General features: G+C 37.6%; 3 protein-coding genes and 1 long non-coding RNA gene across 6 annotated transcripts; 3 read left to right on the top strand and 1 right to left on the bottom strand.

Moving 5' to 3' along the window:
* Positions 1-1,088: 1,088 nt before the first annotated feature.
* On the bottom strand, positions 1,089-3,233 carry bbs12 (Bardet-Biedl syndrome 12). Its single transcript, XM_005726552.1, has one exon. It carries the CDS (start codon positions 3,222-3,224, stop codon positions 1,320-1,322), a length of 1,905 nt encoding a protein of 634 aa, XP_005726609.1. The 5' UTR covers positions 3,225-3,233; the 3' UTR covers positions 1,089-1,319.
* A 1,785-nt stretch (positions 3,234-5,018) lies between these two features.
* Positions 5,019-8,890, top strand: cetn4 (centrin 4). Its single transcript, XM_005726553.2, has 5 exons — positions 5,019-5,229; positions 5,477-5,632; positions 5,741-5,869; positions 6,625-6,762; positions 8,665-8,890. The coding sequence occupies exons 1-5, from the start codon at positions 5,227-5,229 to the stop codon at positions 8,752-8,754; spliced, it is 516 nt and encodes a 171-aa protein (XP_005726610.1). The 5' UTR covers positions 5,019-5,226; the 3' UTR covers positions 8,755-8,890.
* Positions 8,891-13,240: 4,350 nt separating this feature from the next.
* Positions 13,241-18,658, top strand: LOC102213623 (uncharacterized). The gene is made up of 3 exons (XR_311554.2): positions 13,241-13,325; positions 15,098-15,164; positions 18,218-18,658. It is a non-coding gene; the product is annotated as an uncharacterized LOC102213623 (long non-coding RNA).
* Positions 18,659-19,694: 1,036 nt separating this feature from the next.
* Positions 19,695-24,141, top strand: il21 (interleukin 21). 3 transcript variants are annotated; one of them, XM_013909155.1, is made up of 6 exons: positions 19,695-21,050; positions 21,162-21,203; positions 22,945-23,058; positions 23,183-23,221; positions 23,348-23,428; positions 23,590-24,141. In XM_013909155.1, exons 1-6 carry the CDS (start codon positions 20,922-20,924, stop codon positions 23,608-23,610), a joined length of 426 nt encoding a protein of 141 aa, XP_013764609.1. In that variant the 5' UTR covers positions 19,695-20,921; the 3' UTR covers positions 23,611-24,141. The 3 variants fall into 3 exon arrangements, with proteins under 3 accessions (XP_013764609.1, XP_013764610.1, XP_013764608.1); XM_013909156.1 differs by lacking the exon at positions 23,590-24,141 and having other exon boundaries at positions 19,695-20,631; positions 20,977-21,050; positions 23,348-23,498; XM_013909154.1 differs by lacking the exon at positions 23,590-24,141 and having other exon boundaries at positions 23,348-23,498.
* The last annotated feature ends 1,151 nt before the right edge of the window (positions 24,142-25,292 follow it).

The following is a 25,292-nucleotide window of genomic DNA, read 5'->3' as shown; positions in this document are numbered from 1 at the left end:
GTTTTACGTTATATAAATTTGTTAAGTGATTCGTGCAGACAGAAAGGAGGTGGACTCACCCTGAACTCTCGGATGTGTCACCAGTTTTGGCGTTCCAACCTTCCTCCCCAGTGTTGTGTGTGTTACGTTATGTCATGCCCTCCCCTCTCAATGCTGCAACAACACTGAATGATGTCTGAGTCAAGACTATTCCGTCTCCACCGTAAAACCTTTGTAACACTTTTATTTCACTGAACTATTTTTAGGGTGTAATGAGCTTTGCTCTCTGTGACCTCAGAGGAAATGGAAGACCACGCAAGTCATTGAAACCGTCACCTCTAAAACACAACATGCAAAAAAGGGAAATTTTTCAAGACACCAACCAAATTGAACAGTGCATTGGGAGCAATTCTTGAATTTTCCAAGTCGTAATCATTTTTACTTATCTTAATATAGGTATTGTATGAATAGCCTATTACAAATTTCTATATATGTATAAGTACTCTAAAAGCTGCCCAAACTGCAGACTTTCAAAATATTTATGTGACCTTTAGGTGATTATGTAGGAGGGAAAGTGTTAATGAAAGATTTCCAGGATTCGAATAACTGACATCACCTCTGAAAATGTATTTTAAAGCACAGACACTAGTAAGACTTAACCCAAAACATTTACTCTGTCTGGAGGTGTTCCTTCTGCATCAACCATGCCAATTATGACACAGAAAGTCATAAAAGAGCCGCACCTGGCACAGAAGCAGTGTCAGCATTCAATGTGAGCAGTACTAGCCAAACTGGAGACACTTAATGAAGCTTAGGCAAATATCATTAAGCAAGTGTTCGAAGACGAAGAAGCACAACAAAAATCAGCCCTCGAGCAGGAAATCTAATTGTGGGTTTGGATATGTAGCAGTATTTTTCCCGGCCTGAAATGTTTGCGAAGTCAACATGTGTTCAAGGATATGTATAACCTAGATCAGGTTAGTCATGATTGTTTTATTATAAAATAAAAGTAATGTTTAAGGGAATTTCCAGGGAGAATAGAGAATCATAATGACAGAGGACACAAGGCCAAGTTAATTAAAAATAAGAAAAACTACATTTCTTGGTTATTCAACATAACTTTATTATTTATTATTTTTTTAATATAAGTTTTAGAAAGAATTCTGAAGACATTCAGAAAGAGGATGTCTCCCCCTTGTGGCAGAAAATAGGTAATAACATTTTTCAAAAGCCCTTCACTGTATTATTTACAGCATATTTTACAAATCACTTTGTTTAGGAAGAAAAAAACAGTTTGTCTTGTAGAGTGAAATCTTTTGCCTGAATATTCTACATGAACATCACAACAGCAAGAGACTGTTCTCGGCAATCTCAGTTTTTTGGTCTACGCCTGTGATAATCTCTGCATCCGTCTGTAAAACCAAGAAAACAAGATCTAAGGCTTTCCTCCATGCTTCCTGTTTCACGCTCAGATTATCATAGATTTCCACTGCTCGTGCTTCATTGGGTTTTGGTGCTGTGAAGACTTCATTATCCTGATTTTCACTGTTTAAGAAAAGTTGTGGGGACTTTGCAGCATTGCCTAGATAGTCCTGCAGTTGTTGGCACACCTCAGTTCTAGCTTTGACTTTTGAAATTCTTCCAGTGTTAACCATTACAGTGGATATGTAATCTATTAAACCATCTGCCATGAGGTCCAACACTACACGCCTGTAGTGGTTGGTTCCTCTCTCACCGTTCTTTTCTCTGTGACACATGACATGATACTCCACTCGCTTTTGTAGGTGATGAATGCAAAGCATTTCTGTCCCACACGCCCCTGGTAGAAGAGCTCTGTCTTTTAGTGCATAGTGTAAGCGATAAGCACAGGCCCAAAACTGGTCCTCCAGGGCCTGAAGCTTTCCATGTATAGAGCTTGTAAGGATTACTGTAACTAGCCCGCTGTTGCTGCCAGTTGAGATATTCACAGCCAGGGAGTACTTCTCGTGGCTACTGAGGTCTTTCCATATTGCAACCTTCGCCCCAGTGCCAACATTTTGCTTGCTCAGTTGCGCAGCAAAGGTTACCGGAACAACTCCAGACAAGCTGGCAAATGTCTTCAAAACAGAAGCCTTCACATTTTCCACTACAAGTATACGATGCCTAAAACAGTGCTGAATCACTTTTTCACAAGCGTGCCCATGGATTAGTATCAGGTTCACTTCCAGGTTCAACAGATGTGTCACAGTCCGTTCCACCCATTCGTCCTCTTTGCTTGAACTCGAAAAATCTATATGATCCCTCACACGGTGCATACCTGTCGGCCTGTTAAAGCCAAGATGGCGGTAAGTATGTGATAAATCTCCATTTATGAGAACAACCTTCAGTTGTTGTTCTTTTAAGTGATGAGCGACTGTAGCCTGTTCAGCAGATAAAAGAACAACACAGCCAAATACAACGCACCCCTGATCCTCTGGTAAACCAGGGAGCATACAAGTCACCACTTTAGTAATGTCAAACATGAGATAGCTCACATCTTCTTGACTAGTTTTTGACTGCATCCGAATAACTTCGACTACAAGTTTCATTGCATCATCACAACCATGACTCAGTCCCTCAGCAATGTGTACAATGTCAGGAAGCTTAGGCTGAGGAGACTGTAGCAATACTTTGGAGACATCTTCAGACTTCATCTCACAAAAATGTCTGCTGAGTTTTATTTTTCTCTGTTCACCGACGGTCAGAGTCTTGACGTCAAACTTTATTGTTCCCTGCATGCTGCACAATGCAGGCGATGAATATTTGATGGGTTTCTTGGACACTTTCACAGCACAACTCTCTAACGATGTCACGCCCAGACCATCAATTGAAACGGCACATTTCCTGCAAGCATCCAGACATACATCCATCCCTTCAGACATTGCTGAGATTATGTTCCCTACTGAAATTCCTCTCTGAAGACAGTCCAGGGCAACACGGCTCCAGGCCCCCGCTAGGAACAGCAGGCATCCCGACCCTGTATGGTAGACCTTCTGGTGGGCTTGAATAGTCTCATAAACAAGCTGACCCACTGCACAGGTCAGCTCCATGGTCTCAATAATGCGAAAACACGAGCACACAAGAGCAGACTCCCCACTCTTGTCATCTTGGATAAACTTGTACTTTATACAAGGGCCCAAAGAGGAATGTGAGATTCCTGCCAGCGCCAACAGTTTCTGCAGTCCAATATGCTGCCGATGGTTTATGATTGTACTTCCCAACATCATTCGAGGACCGTGAACTGTAAAAGAAAATTTTTAAGTTTGGTCATTTCTAAACAAAAAAAAAGTCCTCACAAACATTTGCTTTAGTTTGGAAACATGATTTGTGTTTTTAAAGTAATAAGTCACAAGGCACAGTAACTAAGTATAGGCCCTCAGATTTCCTTTTCTATCCATCCATTCTCTTCTGCTTAACCTTATTTGAGTCGCGAGAGGGCAAGAGCTGATCCCAGCTACCATAGGGTGAGAGGTGAGGTACACCCTGAAGAGGTCACCAATCTGACACAGAGCACACCTCCTGGAAATTCAAATTTATTATAAAGTATGGTACTGTAATCCTCAAATGAAAAAAGATTTGTAAAAAACTAAAAGGACGCGGGGGAGGGGGGATTGCGGGAATAGCTTTTTTTAATGGCCCTGTTTGTTTTTATGCTGTTTCTTTTTTTTTTATGATAGACCATCTTCTACTGCTTCTTTTGCCTGCTCCCTTCAGGGGTCGCCATAGCACATAACCTGGCTCCATCTCTACCTATCCCTACCTCTCTCACACCAACCCACTGCATCTCCTCCTTCACTACATCCATGAACCTATATGTTGTCTTCCTCTTTTCCTGCCTGACCTAATCTATCAACCTGTTCATCACCACTGTGAACAAGAATGGGCTCAGAGCAGATCCCTGATGTAATCCCACCCCCACTGTAAACCCATCTGTCACTCCTACTTCAAACTTCATCACTATCCTCATAAATGTCCTACACCAGCCTCAGATACTTCTCTAACACTACTCACTCCCTCATGCAGTACCACAATTCCTCTCTTGGCAGCCTATTGTATGCTTTCTCTGGAGCTACAAAGACAGCCTGAAACTGTTTTGACCTTCTCCACATGTCTCCATCAACATGTTCAAAGTGAACATCACATCTGTAATTCTCTTTCTCGGCTTGGAGCCGTACTATTGCTTACTGATTGTAAACTCTCCGGTTAACCTAGCCGGAACAACTGTTTTCCTTAGTTTAATGGCATGACGTCTCAACTTTACAGATATTGTAGAAAGTTCTAATCTAGTTAATTAAGGGTTTCAATCATTTTTATGCAGAGAAGCCTTAACCTGAGTCATCACTGTCAACTGAGCTGTTTTCACTGTCAGTGTGGGCTTTTTTTTAAAACAAAAAACAAAACAAAAACAAAACTCGTTTTACTCTGATAACAGCAATTAAAATAGCAGCTTGGCAAGTTTGATATTTTGTTTTTTTCCTTTTTTGTCCAGGGAAACCAAACGGTTCATAGGCCTTTCACCCCCTCATCACGTGTCTTTTAAGATTTAAGCAGTTAACAGCCAAGCACTACGAAATGGAAAATCGTATTTGCAGACAGATGGCAATCAGCATATTGACATTTGACAGATATAATGGGTGCAACCCACATATTTTTTAGAGGTAAAACATTGCTACTCATGAAAAACTGACGGGTATTAATTATTCCTCCAACACTAGCAGCGAGTTTTGTCAATGCCTGCACTTCACTCAGCATCTTACAAGTCAGCTTACAAGCTAAGCTAACAAACCAGAGACAAGTTTACTTCAAAACTGCCCGTGTCTGTACCTTAATCCAAGAGCAGAACCCCCCCCCCAGAAATGACTCTGCAAAATGACGCTGTAATACAAACTTGTTACTATCCTCAATGAGTATACTTTTACCTTATTTCAATAGTATACGAGGCATTTATATTACGCCTGGTCCAGCTCAACCGATTAAACACTGCGCATGCGTCTTCTTTCCTAGTTGCTGGGCGACAACAAACTGTCCGTATGATTGGCTGAAACTGTTTTAACCCGCCTACTATTTTTTGTGATTGGTTAATCAGGTTTCGTCAGCGTGCTTTCATCATTTGTATTGGCTCTCTCGGATGTCTGTTCACAGAAAAACTACACAGTCGTTGCTACCTGATTTGTTGACATCAGACCATCAAACAAAACAGAGGTTTCCCCGTCGGGATCATTTATTCAAATGGTGTGCATTTATTTAATTATGTAAAGTAACTTTATAAACGAATGTTTAATGACCATTTTAAGAAGCTGTGAGATTTGCCATAAAAAGCCGTTAGTTTTAACTTGATTCTCTTCGGTCTCCCGGAACAGCATTTAAGCTAGTTAGCACAATAATGACCTAAAATAAGATATGTACCGCGAGTCTCGTTGCTGTTAACTTAGTAACTTAATAGGTAGCTTTTGTGATGTATTAATATTGTATTTCATAGGCTTCAAGTTACCGGAAACCAACTTCCTCGGCTAGCCAAAGGAAAAAGACGGATTTAAAACACGACCTGACTGAGGAGCAAAAGCAAGAAATTAAAGAGGCTTTCGATCTCTTTGACACAGATGGAACTGGAACAATAGACGTGAAAGAGCTCAAGGTTGGCTTTCTAGTTAAATGTGTAGTGATAAAAGTTAAGTAAGGAAAACATACCGCGGTCACAACACCGCAGCAGCTTCAGTTTTCTTTACTGTTATCTGTGTCACAGGTTGCCATGAGAGCTCTGGGGTTTGAACCAAAGAAAGAAGAGATCAAGAAAATGATTGCAGACATTGATAAAGAGGGTTCTGGAACGATTGACTTTGGTGACTTTCTCAGTATTATGACACTGAAAATGGTGAGTGTTTTACCGAAAGGAACAAGAAAACTTCTCTGCAGTTAAGTTGGAAGTTTTACTGTCTGAAAATAGCACTGTCCTTAAAACTGTTGGGGCTAAATCAAGCATTTGTGTGTTGTTTCAACAGCTGTTGTTTTGGAGCAATTCTAAACATTGCAAGAATTTGCTAGATATAGTATCTCTCTCTCTCTCTCCCCCTCCCTGTCTCACACACAGACACATTTGTAAGGCTAGTGTATTTATGGGTTGACCCATGAAAAACTTGCCAAATCATCTCTGCCAGTGCTTGTTCTGCTCTTGACTCTTGTTGGAGCTTCTGGTACCTCAGATGTTGACAATCAGGTGCCTGATTGGCATCTGATTAGCATGGGTCCTGCTACAGTGAGCAAGTACATGCAAAGTCACCAACACCTTTATGGCTTTCCTGTGTCCTAAACAAATAGCACAGTAACAGTAGATCATAGAAAAAGGTTGTCTTCAGACTGAAAAAACTATAGATAACATTTAGTGTGGCCACCTGTTCTTTACATTACAAAACACATTTCCATTCAAGAGTTATAAAATATACTGCATGCACACTCTTTATGTTTGTGCTTTGTAAAATGTGCTTCACTTCATTTCCTACACACATTCTGCAAATTATGTTCATATTGGACTGCATTTGGAGCAAAATTTAAAAAAGAACATTTTGCATGTTTTTAATTTGTAATATATATATATATATATATATATGTATTCATTTTTGATGAGAACAGAGTGAAAAAGACACAAAAGAAGAAATACTGAAGGCTTTCCGACTCTTTGATGATGACTGCACGGGAAAAATCTCATTCAAAAATCTCAAGAGAGTTGCCAAGGAGCTGGGTGAAAACCTCACAGATGTAGAGCTGCAGGTATAGAAATTCTTCATTACTTTGGAGTACTTACAGTTTTGCCCCTACCTGACCCTGTGTGAAGAAGTAATCCCCCCTCCCCTTTTTAAATCATGAATTGATGACTCATCCAGAAGGTCACAAAGAACCGAGCACAACATCTAAAGAAAGTTCCAAGAGTGAGTTCTAACCAAAAAGAACATAAAGGTTATTCTCACAATTGCAAAAATGTCTTGTTGATCTCCAAGACCTTGACGACACAAAAAGTTGAACTTTTTGGGAAGACTTGAATCTCGCTACATCTACAATAAAACAAACAGCATTTTATAAAAAGTACATCGTAGCAACATCTGGGCCTGCTTTGGTCAACTTGACTTAATTGACGAAACTTTGAGTTCTGCTCTCTACCTGAAAATCCTAAAGGAGAATGCCTGACCATCAGTTCATGCCAGGAACTGGCTGTATGCACACTCAAGTTATTCAGCAGGACAATGATCTGAAACACACCAGCAAGTTCACCTCTGATTGGCTTAAAAAACAACAACAAAGAAAACACAAGTCACGACTGATTAAGGTGCTTTGGCATGACCTTAAACAGGCTGTTCATATGGCTGAATTAAAACAGTTTTGAAAAGAACGGTAGGACAGACTTCCTCCACAGTGATGTGAAAGGCTGATTGTCTAGTTATTTCGAATGCTTGATTGCAATTTCTACTGCCAAGGGTGGTAGGACCAGTTATCGGGTATACTTTTTCACAAACTGGCGGGTAAATTTAGATAGCTTTTTTCCCTTAATTAAATTAAAAACATATAATCATTTAAAAATTGCATTTTGTATTATCAGGTTATTGAAAATGATTCCTGAGGTAATGATGTTCAAAAAGTTGGGTTTTGAGAAAAAAAACCCCATCTTGAACCAAAACAAGATTTTGAATTTAGATTGTGATATTTGTAGTGGGTGTAAACTGATTTAATTTTTAACAGAGCGTTTTTCAGTTCTGAAAAATACAATATGGTTTTCTCCTTTACATAAAAACTGATAAGGGCTCAGTAATGCTGGGAAAAATGAAATGAATTAATAAGAACAAAGTTTTTCGTACTGCTTTGCTGCTCAGTACTTTGAGAGCCTGCAAGTCACTCTGCAGTAACTATTCATAGTGTAAAGATTAACAATTTTATATGTAAATGAACCGGTGCATCGCTTTTCTACTCTACTTTATATGCCTCATTCAAACACACACTTATACAAGCTCTTTTTTCCTACACACAAGTTCTTTCTGTCTAACATCCACATACAGTCGTACTCCAATGAGCACATCAGAGAGCAACTTGTTGTTCATTATCTTGCACAAGGATACTTTGGCATGCAGACTAAACCACCAACCTTCCAGTTAGTGGATGACCTGCTGCACCTCCTGAGCTACAGCCACCCCAGCTGGCTTTGTTAAATATACTAAAGTACAAAAAAGTTGCTCATTCTGAAGGGGTCAGGTGGGATCCTTTTGCTGGTTTGACTGATTTTAAATTCGCTACCTCATATTTAAAATATTGTAGTACCTCTACTACAGTAAATTGTATAAGTGTCACAAACCGTAAAGTAATACCACATGTCCAGAAGCCAAGAATTTTTTATTTAAAGAACAATACATACTTAGAGGAACCACTATAAATACATTTCTATATAAGTACCAAACGTATTGTCTCTCTTCTCATATCTCCCAGTTCCTCTAATGTTGGTATGTTCTTACATGTCACAGTAAAATAGTAGTAACTGTATTATTTTAGGTGGGGTTTTCCTGGGTAACCTTTGCAGTCAAATGCCATGCATGAAACACAAAGTTACCTGAAGTCAGTGTGAGAATTGTTCCAGTTTGATGCTCTCACTTCCTTCCCTTTGCTACATCACATTTATTATCCTTTCAGGAAATGATTGACGAGGCAGACCGAGACGGGGACGGTGAGGTCAACGAGCAGGAGTTCCTGCGGATAATGAAGAAGACCAATCTTTATTAAACCTCAGTGTCTTAGAACCTTTGTATTGTAACTTTTTTTGGAACATTAGTTTTGTTTGTATGGAAATATTTTAATATGTTGTATCTTTGCACACGCTTTTATAAAATTGCAAAACCAATAAATCTATTTCATCAGAGATGATTTGTCTGTTACATTGTCATTATGAAAGCCTTTATTTAAACATAAGACTCATTGAGTTGTCTTTTTCTACAAAAACATAGAGTTTGGCTGGTAATACAAAAATATGAATTATACAAATCATGTGCAAGTGTGATTTAGGATACACCTAGTACAGGTTAAAGAATCAGAATATTGTGAAAAAGGGTTGTTTTTTTGTGGTAATTGTGTTCTAAAAGATGAACATAATTTTATTATGTGTAGGTGAAATACACTAAGCAGTTAACTGGGACTTCTTTACATTGAGTTCCTGCATCAGTGCAGTGAGGCATGGAGGCAACCAATCCAAGCTGCTTTGATAAAGGCCTTGTGCTCTTCTCATTTTTGGATCAGGCATTTATCTATCCAAATGGAATGGATAACACAGGTTTACTGGCCAATCAGATACAATACTAACATGGTCAGCAACCATTTGCTAGTAATTGTGGCCTTGTGGGCAGGTCCTACTACAAAAGGAAGTCTGTGTTCCCTTAAAGCTAATTGGGAAATGGAAGCATCTTTAAAATCTCCTGGAAGATTTAAGACCTGGTAAATGGTAAAATGGTAAATGGCCTGTATTTGCATAGCGCTTTACTTAGTCTCTAAGGACCCCAAAGCGCTTTACACGTTCAGTAATCCACCCATTCACACACACATTCACATACTGGTGATGGCAGCTACATTGTAGCCACAGCCACCCTGCGCACTGACAGAGGCGAGGCTGCCGGACACTGGCGCCACCGGGCCCTCTGACCACCACCAATAGGCAACGACAATGTGGTTTCTGTCCCTCTCCAGTCATCTTTGACACTCTGGCTTCCAAATGCAAAAATTGATGTGAAATGGGGACTTTGGACCACTGAGCAACAGCCCAGTTCTCTCTCTCCTCAGCACAGGTATTACAGTTCTGCTGCTGGTTCAGGAGTGGCTGTGATATCAGGACTGCAGCCCCTTTGCTCAAAATATTTGTGCATCGTGGCTGTTGATGTACTGCCACCAGCTTCAGTCCGCTCCTTGCGAAGCGCTTCCAAGTTTTTATCCCTTGGAGGGTCTTAAGGACATTTATTGTCCTTAGGCCTAAAGGTGGATGTCTTTTTAAGGACCCTCCAAGGGTTAATCAGCGTTTAATAACAGTCCTGCAAAGACTGCAGGCATTCTTGTTGTTTGTGCACTTTTTATTACCACACTTTTCCATTCCAGCCAACTTTCCATTAATGTGTTTCAACAGCACTCTGCAAACTGCAATGGCATTTTCTTGCTTACCGTCTTTGTGGAAGGTGATGATGACAACTGGACAAATGCCAAATTAGCAATCTTCCACATAGTTTTGCATGTACTGAATTTGATTTGTAGAAATTTACTCAAACGTTTTTTTGAGCAACATGTCATGTCTGTCAATATTACAACAGAAAAAGAGTCTAGAGTCTAAAATATGTAAAGATTTTTTAACTTCCATTAATATCTGATGGAAAATATTGAGCTTTTTCGCAGTTTTCTAATTTTTTGAGGTGCATGTACAATGCATCTCCTGGTTATAGTTATGTTTTCAGACTCAAGGCTGCTAATCTGCAGAAATAGAAGAGCGATGGTTTTGAAAATCTCACTGAAGGTGATTTCGATACAGTGCAGTAATAAGCTGCAGTGCATCCTGCAAAGCACAACATGCCAATAATGTTTCAGACAGTGAAAGTCATATGACTAAGTTGATGTTGACTAACCTGAATTATTTTACTGTAGACAGAAATGACAAGCGTGAACTTGAGATGAGTAACTCAGTAAAAGTCACTCTCACTTCTTGCTTCGAGTTACAGAATAAAGTTAATTTGTAGAAAACATGCAGCAGAGTGCTGTCCTGCCTACAGATTTGATCATCTTATAGGAAAGATTCTCCCCCTGATTAATTGTCATATACGGCGGAAGTCTGGTTTTGGCCAAAACACCGAACCTTGTTAAAATAAACAGGATACTGTAGTGACGTATTTTTCCGAACCATCAGACGGCTGTGTATTATTTTGAGGATGCTTGCCAGTGATTGTGAAAGTTGTGATAACCTGTTCTAGACGGCGAAGGAACATCGGGGTGGAAAATATGAAAAGGTTTCTCCCAAGATGAGATATCCATTTTTTGAAAAATATTCCACGCAATAAGAGTTTTCAATGCACAAAAAGCGAAAACACATACGAAGAAATTTTGACAGCTACGTTCTGAAGATTTAAACAGTTATTAACATTAACCTCCTAGGACCTGGCGTCCACATATGTGGACATCACATATATGGACCAAAATACTCAATTTTGCCCTACATAGCCTGATATCCACTTACGAGGACATTATACTGCTACTGTTCTATCAAAATTTTAAACGAGTATCCTCATACGTGGCTCTCATTCTTCTTAAAAACAAAAATACGGTAAAAAAAAAATCTGGTAATTCTTTGTTTTTACATTCATCAGGCCCCAATATGCCCAAATGTCAAAGAGAAATTAAAAATGTATACTGTGGAAGAGTTCGGGTCTTAGGAGGTTAAGATGCATGTTAAAAAAGAACTTCTATTGAGATACATTTACAAGCAAGTCCGATGTTTAACAGAGATATTTTTATATTTGTTTTGGAGCAGCTTAAAATGCCAGAATATGGGATTTTTTTATGGATTTCTTTCATTTTGTTTAGGTCTTGATGTGAAACTTGGAATTGATACAGATGAGCCAAATCAAAAGGCCAGTATTTCAAAGGCTCATTATATGTAACCCTCTCTGACTCAAATCCATCCACCTTCTTGGAGTTCAAAGCACACCACACACCAGGTGAGAGCTGAAAACAGTACCAGAACTTGCTTTGTGTTTACACAAACAGTAGAAGACTGCTCTTTGGTTCCATGATTAGTGGACTGGCATTCACATGTTTTCTAGTCTTAATGACGATTTAAAGCAATTGAAAGTAAAAACAGCACTTAACCATACATACATACAGCGCTTCATCTGCCTAACACCTACACATGATTTAGGGTCACCAGTTACCCTAGCACGCATGTTTTTGGACTTGGGGATAAAATCTGTGCATTCACAAACTCCAGACAGAAAGGCCCAAGACAACAAGGAGATTGAGACCAGGAATCCTTAAAGGCTACAGAGTACCTTCCTCTTTATACAATGCAATAACATTAAGAGTTTAGAAAGCTTTACAAAGACAGACTTTACAATGGCTGTCAAGTCAATTCAGTTTTAATTTTAAAGCGTCAAATCACAAGAACAGTGATTTGATTTCAAAGAGCTTTCAATTGTAAGGCAAAGACCCTACAATAATATAGAGAAACTCCACCAATCACATGACTCCCAAGGAAAAACTCCCTTTTAACAGGAAGAAGCCTCGGGCAGAACCAGGCTCAGGGAGGGGCAGCCATGACCAGTTGGGGTGAGAGAAGGAAGAGATGACAAAAGACTTGAAATTAAATTTATCTGTTTAGTTGTGGAGTAGCTATGAAATCTGTGCAAATGAAGACTTGACCACCTGAAAAACAACATGAGCTGTCTTTACTCCAGCAGACAACGTCTATTCTCCCTCCTTGAAGAATATAATAATTTGAAAGCTGTTTTTCAGGAAAAGAAAGGAAAAACGGATATCCAAAAGGATAACGTGGCCTCAAACACCCTCGTCTTGCTTTGTTTGCTCAACAGTTTTATTAGGAAACTACAAGTGAACACCAAACGTCATTCTGGGGGCACGTCTCGTCACCTGGTAGCCATTTTCATACGTGTCCAGGCACAAGTATCGACATTTAGGCTGCTGTTTTGAAGCATTCTCTAAATGTATATGGGAGGTGGGGTGTCTACTTTTATAAAAACCGTATACTGCTCTCCGCCAGCATAAAAGGTTTTTGTGTCATATTTAGAGTTGAGTTTAAAGGTTATTTTAAATTTCTTCCAGCAGTTAGACTCATCACTTTAATAACGGCATAAAAGAAAGAGGGTACTTTACCTGCAGGGAGCAACCTAGTTTGGAAGTGTAGGTGTTCAGACAGTGGATGTTTGATTTTAGAACAAAACTTTCCAATTGGAGTTTGATGTTTTGCAACAGTGTCAGTTTCAAGGCCTTAATATCTTCACGGCCCCTCAGCTGAGTGTTATTCCCCTACTGTTGTGGTTAAACAGTATTCACAGCTCATGGCCTGTTCTGTACTCCCACTGCTCCGCTTGTTGTTTTTCTCTTCCCTTCAAATGATCAATTTCCAAAACAGCTAAACCTTTTAAGTCTGGTCGTTGCTGGTAAAAGTCAATCGCATTAACTCTTAAAGGTCAAGAATGTGTCACCATTATGTAGGAAAGCTGTCTCGCAAGCCCCCTTTGAGTAAGATAAACTCAAGACAAAGTAATAACTGTCATTGTGCTTAGAAGAACTGACGGGTGACTGCAGCAGTGGTATGTTGGCTTTTTAAAGCTTCAGCTATTTATCTAAAGATATGTTTAGTTTTTGCAATATTAGACATTCTATTATTTACAATCTACTGCTATGGTGATGTGGTATTAGTTATAAAATTACCCTTAAAAAGAGCAATGTCAGTTTTCAGTTAATCAGTATTTTGTACAGTGGAGACACATTGTAGTTCTTGTATTATTTAAGGTACTATTTAGTCCTATTTGTATTTAGTCAAGTACAGTTAAGAAGAAAACTTGCATAGAAATCAATGTAAAGGCTATGATGACCTTCAAGATGTTGCAACAGAGAAAACCTATAGTTCAGATCTTAAGATTGCACACCTGACTCCCACACATGCCCTGCATTTTAATGCTCGGGGTTTGTGTGGAGATGCGTTGCCACCCCTTAACCACTTACCTTTGAACATATGAGTAGGTCAGGTGTGTTCTACTGTAGAAGAGAAAACCTTGGTTGACAAATGGCACGCACAAGCAGGTTTGGTAAACGGCATTGTCTTGCATCCCCACTGTGCCAGCAGCAAAGAACATGGTTTCAGAATTTAGTTCTAGTTCTTTGGTTAAATACTGCTTCTTTCCACAAAATAACAAAAAAATAGGTCACGTTGGCTCCTTTTCATTAGTTTTCCTATATGTCTTTTGTCAGATCAGTCACGGTGACCCGATTTATGCAGGTTTGTGAAAACAAAACATTTTTAATAACCCACTTTCCATCCTTTTCTGAGTAAATGACTGTGCAGAATTGTTTATTTTCATAAAATAATAAGCAGGGTTGGGCCAACCATTGGGATGACTTTGCAAAGTGTGAAAATTGCAGATTTCACACAGAAAACATTAATATTTTTATTTTTTTTAATTAAAAAATTGGTACACGGGAGTGGAAATGCAAGGAAAATATTTCTAAAGTTGAACTGTTTGAATCATAAAGATGTCAAATACTTTAGTTCTAAAATGCTCGATGAACATGTGAATATTTTGTGTCTCCAACGATGCTGTCACAATTTTTAGCATTTAATGTGCACTTTCAGCTTGTTTATACCTGTTTATTGTGTGTTCTTAACTAGTATTTACCATCAGGCAAGTTATTCCTAGGCTATTTCAAGCTGATAAAGTGTGGGAACCTACTTTGCAGCTGCTGACCAAACTCCTACAACATTAGCCGGCTATGCGTAAGAGACTCTCTTTATGTGTAGGCCAAAGAAACCAAAGTTAAACTCTTCATTCTGGTTTTGATAACAGAAACTGCTGTCACAAGATAATTAAAAAACAGCTCGTTATGCAGTTTTTTATTTTAAAGCTTTTATGAGATTATCAAATAAGTCACTGTAATGAGCACTTTTTGTGCGATCTGGTCACACTCAGAAGGAAAAAAGAAAAATAGTTTAGCTTTCCTGTCTACTGGAATCAATATATGAAATTCCTCACATTTTATACGAGAAAACTTCCAATCAACTTTGTGGGTTACCATACTGAACTCTAATGCGCTGCAGGCTAATTTCATCAGCATCTTGCCGATGGTAAATTCCGGCTTGCTGATTTCCCACTGGCCTTGTAAGCTTGTTTCGTTATGCTTCATTTATCAAACTTCATCTGTGATTGCTTATTTACCCGATGACAGTGTCAACAGGAGCCGAAATCTACATTTTGATATTACAAATAGCAGCTGGTATCATCTTTGAATGCACTAATGATGACTCTGAACAATAAACAATATAAACAAGCCTTGTAAACAAGCTGTGTCATCCCTTTTGTCATAGCAATGAACAAGACCAGAAGAGGCAATCCCCCACCCACGGCAGCTTTGTATCTTCCTGTACACTTACGGTAATGAGCATGCTCACATTTCATAATCATTGATAATCTCCTTCATTTGTCCTTGCATCTAAAACAAAAAAAGTCATCATGTTTCTCTCAGTCAGCATTTTAATTAAAATACATACACACTTACTTAAAAAATGCCAAGATGCGTGTGTTTCATGCAAACTTTCAACCTCGCGCCTACTCTCTCCGCACCACGGCAATGCAAACTGTTCACAAAGGGGAGACCACAGTGTAGGAAATCATACTACTGCAAGTGGGAGTAGGAAGTCAACTACATTATCAAGAAGAAGTAAATAAATCTGCCTCACCGTGTCAAATGCTTGAAGTGCAAACACATGGTGAATTCATGAAGATCCTTTTAACTTTCATTTAAACCCCCCTAAGAGACAAAGAACACATCTTACATTTTGTTTTTAGGCCATGCCACCCATACTGAAACCATAATTAGATGAATTCACATTAGAAGAGCACGTATTAGACACGTATTTTATTTATTGTATGCATAAGAAGAGGTACACGTGCAATAAACAAAAACAAAACAAAGCTGTCATTTACGGTTTGAGCAAGCAATATCAAGTCAAAACAAAAACAAATTATGATACTGATGAGCAACAACTGTGGCCTAGCTACGTAATAATGAAATACAGTAGCAGAAAAATAGACAAATCATTTGTTGACAAAAAAAAATCAAACATTTACTTTTGATTGACATCTGGTTTTAGGTCACCTCACACTGATAACTCGTGGCAAAAATGGTATTTAGAAAAATGAACGGGGGTCTACTCTTAACCAACTTCAATAAACTGTAAAAGAAAAAAATACAACAAATGTTATTTATTCTTTATTTTCAGTGTAAAGTAAGAAAAAGGCACATAAGCATAACTTGTACACACATCTAATGCATTGCAGATACAACTGTTAAATCAGTCTCCTAATATGATGTCATCTAAGTAACACAGATTAAAATATTTATTCATTCTGTGACATCTCAAGTTCTCAATGTCAGTTTACACTAAAGTGACGTTAATCCAACTTACCTATCGATACCAAGACATTCTAACTATTGTTATATTAATAACAATAAACTAATGTAATTTTAAGAGTTTTGTATCCATTAGTGAGATGTGATTACTGCACCAAGGTAAATACGTATGCTGCTCTGTATGCTCTTGTTGACATTCGGCTACGTCGTTGAAGACAAAGCGCGACTTGAAACAAGCCGCACTTTTTTGTCACTGTGTTTAACACTCTGGCTGACCACAAAGAACATTTCTCAGTGTGGCATGTCACGTCTGACCAAGACTGTTAGTCATCATTGAAAAAACATGTGTCAGTAGAGCATTGTTTTGCAAAGTTCCCTGGAAAAAGCTTGAGATGTTAGTTCTAGATATCTGACGATAACATTTCACTTTCAACTAAGCCACTACGTTTAAGAGAAGTTTTAATTGATGGCCTTTTTTCATAGTCGCATAGATCAATTAATGTTAGTTTTATGTCAGTTTGAATGAGTAACTACAGTACAACTAATCCAACTAACTCTTGTGATGCTTTAAATTTAAGTGCAGTGCCTCTGCTGTATTGGTGAGGTGCCTCAGAAGACAAAGTAGAATTTCAAAGTTTCCCTCACACATACAATTTTGTGAGAATCTGGTCAGATTGAAAGCTAGATGTCTATTGTTATGCATCAACTTTTGCCAATTGCTTGCTCATAGTGTGTTGTCTTAATGTTGGTTTTTTTCCCCCTGTATTACTGTGGCGTCCTTATCTTACAATATAAAGTTGCTATTGTGACTTGGTGCTATATAAATAAAATTACATTTAATCGATGACCATTAATTAGCTGTAAATTCCCCAGACTATTCCCTACGCTACTCTTTTATTGGTTCAAGTGGGCATAACAAGTACGTTGTACCAGGAAACAAGTTGTCTTAATTTCATTATCAACCGATACACAAATGCCAATATTTTTGTCATCCAAGGTTTTGTGGTGTACTTGTAGTGTGAGATCAAATGGCCATGTAGGTAATAGATGCATGTGGGAACCAAAAAAAGGAACAATAATTTGAAACCACTGGCTGTAGTCTGACTAGTTTTCTATTAGCTTTTAACCAGTATGCAGAAAGGAAGTGTTGAACAGGATATCTGTTGCGTGGATATCCTGGTTAAACTGAAAAAACTGGCTTCTAGCCCAGCAGACTTAACTGCCAGAATAACCGTTTAAAGTGAGCTTGCAGGGGGATAGTCAGTCTCAAACTGGGGCCTTCATTTTTGTTAGACGACATCACCACATTTACCATTTTACATGCATTAGATACAAAAATAATAGAATTGCACTGGGTAATTTCTTCTGTTCGTCTTTAATTTACTCATATTTGTAATGAATAATATGTAACAGCTTTTTTCTCCCTGACTGTCCGTTTAATCAGAATGACTAAACACAACTTTTAATTTTTAGAGGTATTTTTTTAAGATTGTTTCTGATTGGAATTGAAAACTGGTGAATCAATTAATACGTATGACATTGATCCAGATAAAGTATTAATGTAAAAATGTAAAGTAAAAATGAGGTAGATTTTCACTTCTTGAGAGGATTTTCCTATTACTGGTTTATTAATTAATCATTAATAAACATTTTGGAGTTTTTTTTTACAACTTAAATAAGCTATTTGACAAAAAAAATGGGGAAAATGATGCACAAAGACCGTTGTTGGACCTGCAACTGGAAAAAGAAGCTAAGAGCTATGAAATGTAAATGATACATCCTTATGCTTATGTAACACCTTGAACAATCTTGCACCTTTATTTCCACTGCATTTCTTTAATGATAAGGGCATTGTCCCTTATCTCCTCCACTAATCTCTATAATGGGGGAGGAAAGGTTTTATGAATTCCTCATGTCAACAACGCTGCTTTGTAAGACTTTTAGACGTAAAAGCACAAACCAGCACACCACAGGTGGGTTAGGAGGGATTCTCTGGTGGTGGCCAGACGAGGAAATTCTTTTGAATTTTGAATCTACCTGAGGACACTTTTTCCTTTCTGTGTGCGCATTACAGAAGGTACTCCTGATAAGACGCTGAGGGTGATGCACCTCTTAGACCAGTCGGAGCCCCCACCCACCTGTTCCCTTACGCTGACGAAGAGAGAAAACAGACGAGAGGGGTTTTCTCTTTCACTCTCACTTCCTCTCTTCTGGTTGCCGTAGATTGTTGTAAAGATTGTGTGTATGGAGAGAACTTGTGCACTACCACTGACGGGGCAGAAAGACTGAGGTAGCATGAACATGGACATACTGACTAACCTATGATACAATCTGAAATTCCAAAATGTGTAAGTTGTGAAGTGGAGTAGATGACCATCATTAAATATTCAGTGATATTTCCATAAAAGGTTTCCTATGGCTAAAATATAACTGTGATTAAAGATTGTTGTTGTTGTTTATTATTATTATTATTATGACAACCAATCTATTGTAATAAAAATTGAGCTCATCGACTATATGTCTTTGTCTTTTAAACACAATGACCTCAGAAGCAGATTTTAGTCATTATCTTTTAAAACTGCCCAATGAAAAGTCCCATTTCAGTGAAAGCATAAAGGAGACTTTATGTACATTTGGCATTGACATTCAATTGAACTCACAGACAATGAGATATAATATGGGATATAATTCAGATTGTCAAAATTTCACATCTCCTCATCCTTTCTCATTAAAAACAGTGTGTCAGGAGTCAAAAAAGGAAAACTCTTTCTCTTGACCAAATTATTAAAGAAAGTTAAAAATATGAAGGAGAATTCATGAGGACAGTGCCATGAAAATCCAATAGCATGGGTGCTTAATTATGCAATATTAATAGAAAGTTGCATGTTGTTTCATGCAGCCAATATGGTGACAATGTTACTTTAATACCAAGTTTGTGACTGTGATGGACAAAACAATGTGGTCAAAGTGGCAACAGAGCATGAAATGATACAGAGCCAAAGGTGTGTAAAGCTTTTATTTTTTAAACTGCATCCCAGTGATGATGATTGACATGTCTAACATCATGTCAGCACAACACAAACACAACCATACAAACAATGCAATCAATGATCATTCCTGACAAACAGTCAACAGTCAAGTCAAGCAAAGCTGAGCATGGGCTTTATCGATCTTTCTGAAGTAGAAGGTTATACAGACCTATGCAACTTCTACAAATAAAAGTGAGAAATATGACTGCTGTTTTCTCTCACTGTGGTGAACCAATGCATCAGATGACTGACATAATGTGTTTGACATAAGCAAAACATACAAAAATTCCCAATATACAGAAGTGCTTTTGTGCCAGTGCGAGTTAAACTACAGACAATAAACCTGAAAGTGAAAGAAAATAGTAATTTTAACCCTTAATTCAGCATTCATAAACATCTTGTTTAAGTTAACCAGAATCGAGTGTTTATTCAATCACTTTTACAAGCTATTCAGTTTTTACACATGTGACAATAAAAAACTAAATATAAGTAATATGTGGTGTTGCTTATCCTTGGAGAATCTTCATTTTTTATTGCAATTTTCTTACATATTAATTTGAACTAACAAAAACACAAAAGAAAAGACAGGCAATCCAATAGCAATTACCTATACTCCTCATAGCTGTTGTAATATTTTTTTTTTATATATGCATTTTACTATATATACACATATGGATAAAACTGAACTGTTGATCTGTTGCTCACCAAAAGTGGCAGCAACTAAGCTGTTGAGTTATTTGAAGAAAGAACAGACACAATCTTTTCAACCAGTTTTGGATGTGCCTTGAGAGTTACTGATAATAATGAACACCTAGGAACGACCAGATGCCTAACCGCCTCACCTACAAAAATAGTTGATTATCAAATAATTACAATGTAATTACAACATAATGACAACATTTCTTTAGAAAACCTCTTTTTTCCCCCCTGCAGACCATCATTAATCTGTGAGTCTGTAACAGCATGTGTCATCCTTTTGAAATGACGTGACGCTGTCAGCCCGCTCCATAATGACACATGCAACTGTTTCAAGGCATTTCATAAGCAGACCCTCTTAAGCCGCTGTACGTTTCCTTGATCTTGCAAGTGGACAAAGAAATGTGTAAGAGACAAAAGAGTGAAACAGCAGCATAAAGAACTACTCAGCAAATGTTACTCCAATATTAGCTTACTTCCTTATGCACTATGAAAATACAACATATATACACATACACACACACACACACACAGATGTTTTTTTGGGTTTTTTTTCATGTCTCTTTGGTAAAACATTAACTCTTACAAAGGGTTTCCTGTTGTTGCCGAAGATATTTGTCCGTGTAGGTGGCCACAATGCAGTGAATGCATTCAGGTTGTCAATACCACACCTACAAAGAATACCTATGACACGGTACAAGCTGTGGCTCCACTGATTCAAAGTGAAAATGGGAAGTGTCGTCGCCGTTCCTCTAGTTTCCGGGTGAGTCGGGTGCACTCAAACGAGTTTACATTCACACACTAGTATCTATAGGCCCCACGCACGCGCGGCTTGACGCCAGTTTCGGATCACGTAGTGGTGACTGCCAGTGGAAAAGAAAATTTCATTACTCACACACTAGTTTCTGCAGTTTTCCAACTCTGTAAAAGTGGTTTTCCTGTGTCCTCAGGGATAAGTATAAAAAGGTAAGCGACACAAGTATCTGCATTTCCAGTAAAACTTGGGTAAAGCGTCTTTTGGTGAATCGGTGCCTGCTGCTGACACTTAACAATATGAAGCTGATTGTTTTTTGCCTTTTCACAATCTACTGTTGCTCTTTGGTCAAAGCATCATATCCAATGGAGCGCAAAAAACTACAAGAAGTCCTTAGAGAGCTGAAAATGCTCAAACACGACATTCCGGTTAGTTCATCTACATCGACTTTTTAACTGCTTTAACTGCATTTCACAACTTGCTTTCTAGCAAACTAACTTTCATTACCTAATGCAATCTTTTTTGACTTCCTTTTGCAGAACACAGAACTCATGATGAATACTCCACCAAAGGATATTGAGGTAAGCAAAACTACTTTAATCTAAAATAATGCAGACCGTATGGTCACCACTACGATAAATATTGGTGGTTGCTTACTCATTGTTGTTATGCTCCCACTTACTGTAGTTAGTTTGTCAGGCGCCGGGTACTGTAGGAGTACATCAAATGATGTGTGAAATACCAAAATGTGCAGGGTGATAAGCAGCTGTAAAACTCGAAACTTAAAGGCTAAAGGTCCAGATTTAAATTTCGCATCTACTCTTTGATCACAATACTTAAAAATAAATGATTGTCATATTAAGTAGCAGAGGAACTGTCATAAAACGTTTACAAAGTAAAATGTAAGCATTTAAAATTTAATTTAGCAAAAATAAAATCCACATAATTAAGTGTTAGACAGGATTAAAACTACATTATACATTTCTTAGTTTAATTAGAAACAAAAATACGACTATTATACAGAATATTTATTAAAACCTTGCACTATGAAACCATGCATTTTTGTTTTTCTGAGTTGATTTGACTAAGGTGAAATCCTCAAAAGGCCATATATATTTCAATATTTATAAATAGAAATGACAATATTTACTTTAAAGGCTCTATAGCACATCTTAGCAATGAAACCTAAAAACATTTTGTAAAGTTTTGCAATGCTCTTGTGGTCAAATCCTACATAGTCTCATTATGTACCCTTTATATAACTAGACTTGTAAATGTTTATTAAGATGTACTGCATTACTAGTAAATTCTAATCAGCCTTCTTTCTTGTCAGGCTTATTCATTTTCATTCAGTGAGTCAACTCAAGAGTGTGCTCAGTGGATTTTTTTCATTTTCTCACAGCTTCCTTTGAGTGAAATGTGATGAGTAATCAAGCAGAGAGCAGACAAAACCATTACACTTCCTCACGCCACCTCTCAAACTGAGCATTTGACAGAATGCTAGAAAACTTTTGAGTCAATATTCTGTTTAACATCTTGCAAATTACAGTTTATCTCACACCGCGAATGATGAGGATTGCCAAGCATCTCATCTTGCTTTGCAAAACAAAGATTATGGTTTCAAAATGAGATCACAACACTAAACCGTAGCAATAATGATAAGATTTAACAATAACTGTAGCAGAATTTCTGATTTTTAAATGCAGCAAAACAAATTACGGCTAATTCGCTAGGCAGATATAAAATACTCAAAAAAACTTTGACCCAAGCTGGCTGAGTTCACGGGTGTCACACCACACTGGAAAATGAGTATCTAAACAGAAACAAGTGTTTCACATGGGAAAAATTGCATTGTACCATCAGCATTTTCATCCAGATTTTTGGAGGGAAACAATTCATACAAAAAAAAAAAAAAAAAAACCCTCTTTCACTTAACAGAAAGTTATCATTGAAATAGTGGAAACTCTGTTTGGTTCAGTTTCATTTTATATAAAAATGTTTTTGTGTGCATCAGATTGGAAAGTCAACTACAATGAAGTCATGAAATGAAACTACAAACAATAGCTTTCTTGGAACAATATTTTTCCTTACATTGAAACAAAGAAAACTCATTTTCATAGCCAACTGTAAATGAAGTAGAACTGTGCATGCATCAAGCTGTTGTGTTCCCTTTGTATGGTGCTCCGTGTGATATATCTCATTTAAAAAAGCAAATGTATTTAAAAAGACCAACCGGAACCCTGACATATATATATGTGTGTGTGTAAGCTGGGATAATCATGATGTCATATTCACCATCATTTCTTTTTCTTTTCGTAACAGGACTGCTGTTGTCTGACAGCCTTAACTTGCTTTCGGGAGACTCTGCTTCAACATTTTGGCATAAGTGGAAAATATCAGAAAAAACTTTACAAGAGTCTTAATCATACCCTTACTGTAAGTACATTGTTTGGGGTGGGACTCACATAATAATATACCTTAAGTCCTATTCTAAAGACTAATGTCAACATTTTAGTACACTGCATTTCTAAAACGGGCATATTTCTTTCAATCATTGCAGATCAGTGGACTGAACTTTTGTAACACAGAAACTTCTACGGTAAGTAAAAATTAGTCAGCATTGCTTTTTTTTCTTGATTGTGACTATTGTTTTTTCGGTCTGTACACAGACTCTTGTAGTAAACGACCATTTAAGTAAACTCCTTTCTTCTTTGTTTCTTTTTAGACCAACTGCTCAACCTGCCACTCACATCCTAAGGAAAAAGCATCAGAGTTTTTCAACAGACTGGAGTCTCTGGTTCAAAGGGTAAGGCTATTTCAGATATATTTCAGAAAGCTATACATAAAATACTAGACCATTTTGTTTTTACAGTAAGCTTAAAATAAAAAGGCTATGCTCTTTAATATGATCATAAATGTATTGATGCTTGTACAGCAAATTAAGTATTTATTTTCATCCACTTTTAGGGTCTAAGCAGAATCAACTGAGATGAGCTGAAGATCCATTAGCAACTTTAGAGAAGACACTACTTTGTAAAGGGCCAAGCACGTCGAAGATTGCGTCTTACAGCCTGATAAATATTTAACTTATTTATTATTTATTTATATTGAAGTGGTTAACTCACTCAAGCTATCAGGAAAGCTGCTCTGCTGCCACCTTGTGGACTTCGTACCCTCAGTCAGTGAGAGGGAAAATTAATTTATTCATTCATTTTGTAGTTCTCAAAGAATAGTTTAATAATGACATTTATACTGTGTATGAATTTCCTTAGTACATAAATTATTTTGTAAAACAACTGTACCATCTGAAAATATCAAATTAATTACCATATATTATTTGATGTGCCTAGTTTATATGAAGGACAGATTCTCTGCTTGTAGCAGGAACTGAAAGACAAGTGTTCTATTTTTTTTAATTTATTTATTTTTTTAGCAAATGGGCATTTTTTTCATTCTGGCAGTAGTCCATTGTATAGTTAACAAGTCGTAACTTTCTCTTGTCAACTTCATATAAAAGGCAGGTTGATATTAACAAAGACAGTGTCTAACTGTGCTATCAAACTGTATTTATGATATAGTTTATATGTTTAGATATTTATTGTTTAAATGTTTGATATCAATTACAAGTTTTTAGAATTACTTTTTTATATGTGCTGGACTAACTGAGAAAAATAAATATAATTGAAATTCACAGAAGGTGAAGAGAAATTGTGTTGATGTTATCCATGTTTTTTGTGCTCGTATGACGGGATGTGAATGGGTTAACGAGGCATGTTGCTCAAAGTGCTTTGAGTGCTCGAGTAGAGTAGAAAATCACAAATAAAAGAACCAGTCCGTTTACTATGTTTTGACCTGACATGGTTCTGGAGGCACTTCCTGAAATGTAAAGATACATTTTCCAGGAGCTTAAGTTTAATCCAAGCGTTGCATTTGCATTCAGAAGCTGTAAAACAACAACATGTGATCAAACAAGCTTTGACACACTTGCAGCTATATCCAAAAAGACAGCTGGAACACTAGGAGTAGCTAAATCAATATATCTCTGAAGAAGAGAGAATTGGTAAAATGAATAGGTTGTCCTGGGTGTTCATGGAAGACAACAGTGATGGATGATCACAAAATCTTTCCATGATAAAGAACGACACCTTCTGGACAAGACTGTGTACAAGAGAGCAGAGGCTTGCACAGGCTTCTTCAAGGTTCAAACCATACTAGTTTCATAAAACTCTGAGCAATACTCTAGGAGTGGAAGCAAATCTTGTGAAAATGAAAAAGTGCCCATGACAACACAAGAACCATGGCTCTGAGACCCATTAGGTGACCACTGAGCACCTTTGGCCAGACAAGCTGAACAGAAAAAGCTAAAAATAAAAGGTTTGTAGACATGAAACTAAGATCAGCAGGAAGATAAAAGAGTAGTGCTCATGATCCAAATTACATTACGTAACCTGTAAAGCACAATGAAGGCAATGCCATGTGTAGGCATGCATAGCTTCTAGTGGCACAGTGTGACTAATGTTTTCTAAGGAGCTTGGAAAGAAAAGCATCTGGACTTCTTTAAGTTGCTTGAAGACGTTTCACCTCTCATCCGAGAAGCTTCTTCAGTTCTAAGGTCACATGGTGGAGAGTCCCAGATTTAAACCCAGTGGGAGTTTCCCCCCAAAAGAGGG

The sequence above is a fragment of the Pundamilia nyererei genome, unplaced genomic scaffold, assembly GCF_000239375.1.
Source record: "Pundamilia nyererei isolate P.nyererei 1_Seehausen unplaced genomic scaffold, PunNye1.0 scaffold00020, whole genome shotgun sequence".
Taxonomy (NCBI): domain Eukaryota; kingdom Metazoa; phylum Chordata; class Actinopteri; order Cichliformes; family Cichlidae; genus Pundamilia; species Pundamilia nyererei.
The sequence above is the reverse complement of the archived record's forward strand: the minus strand, read 5'-3'. Positions and strand labels throughout refer to the sequence as shown.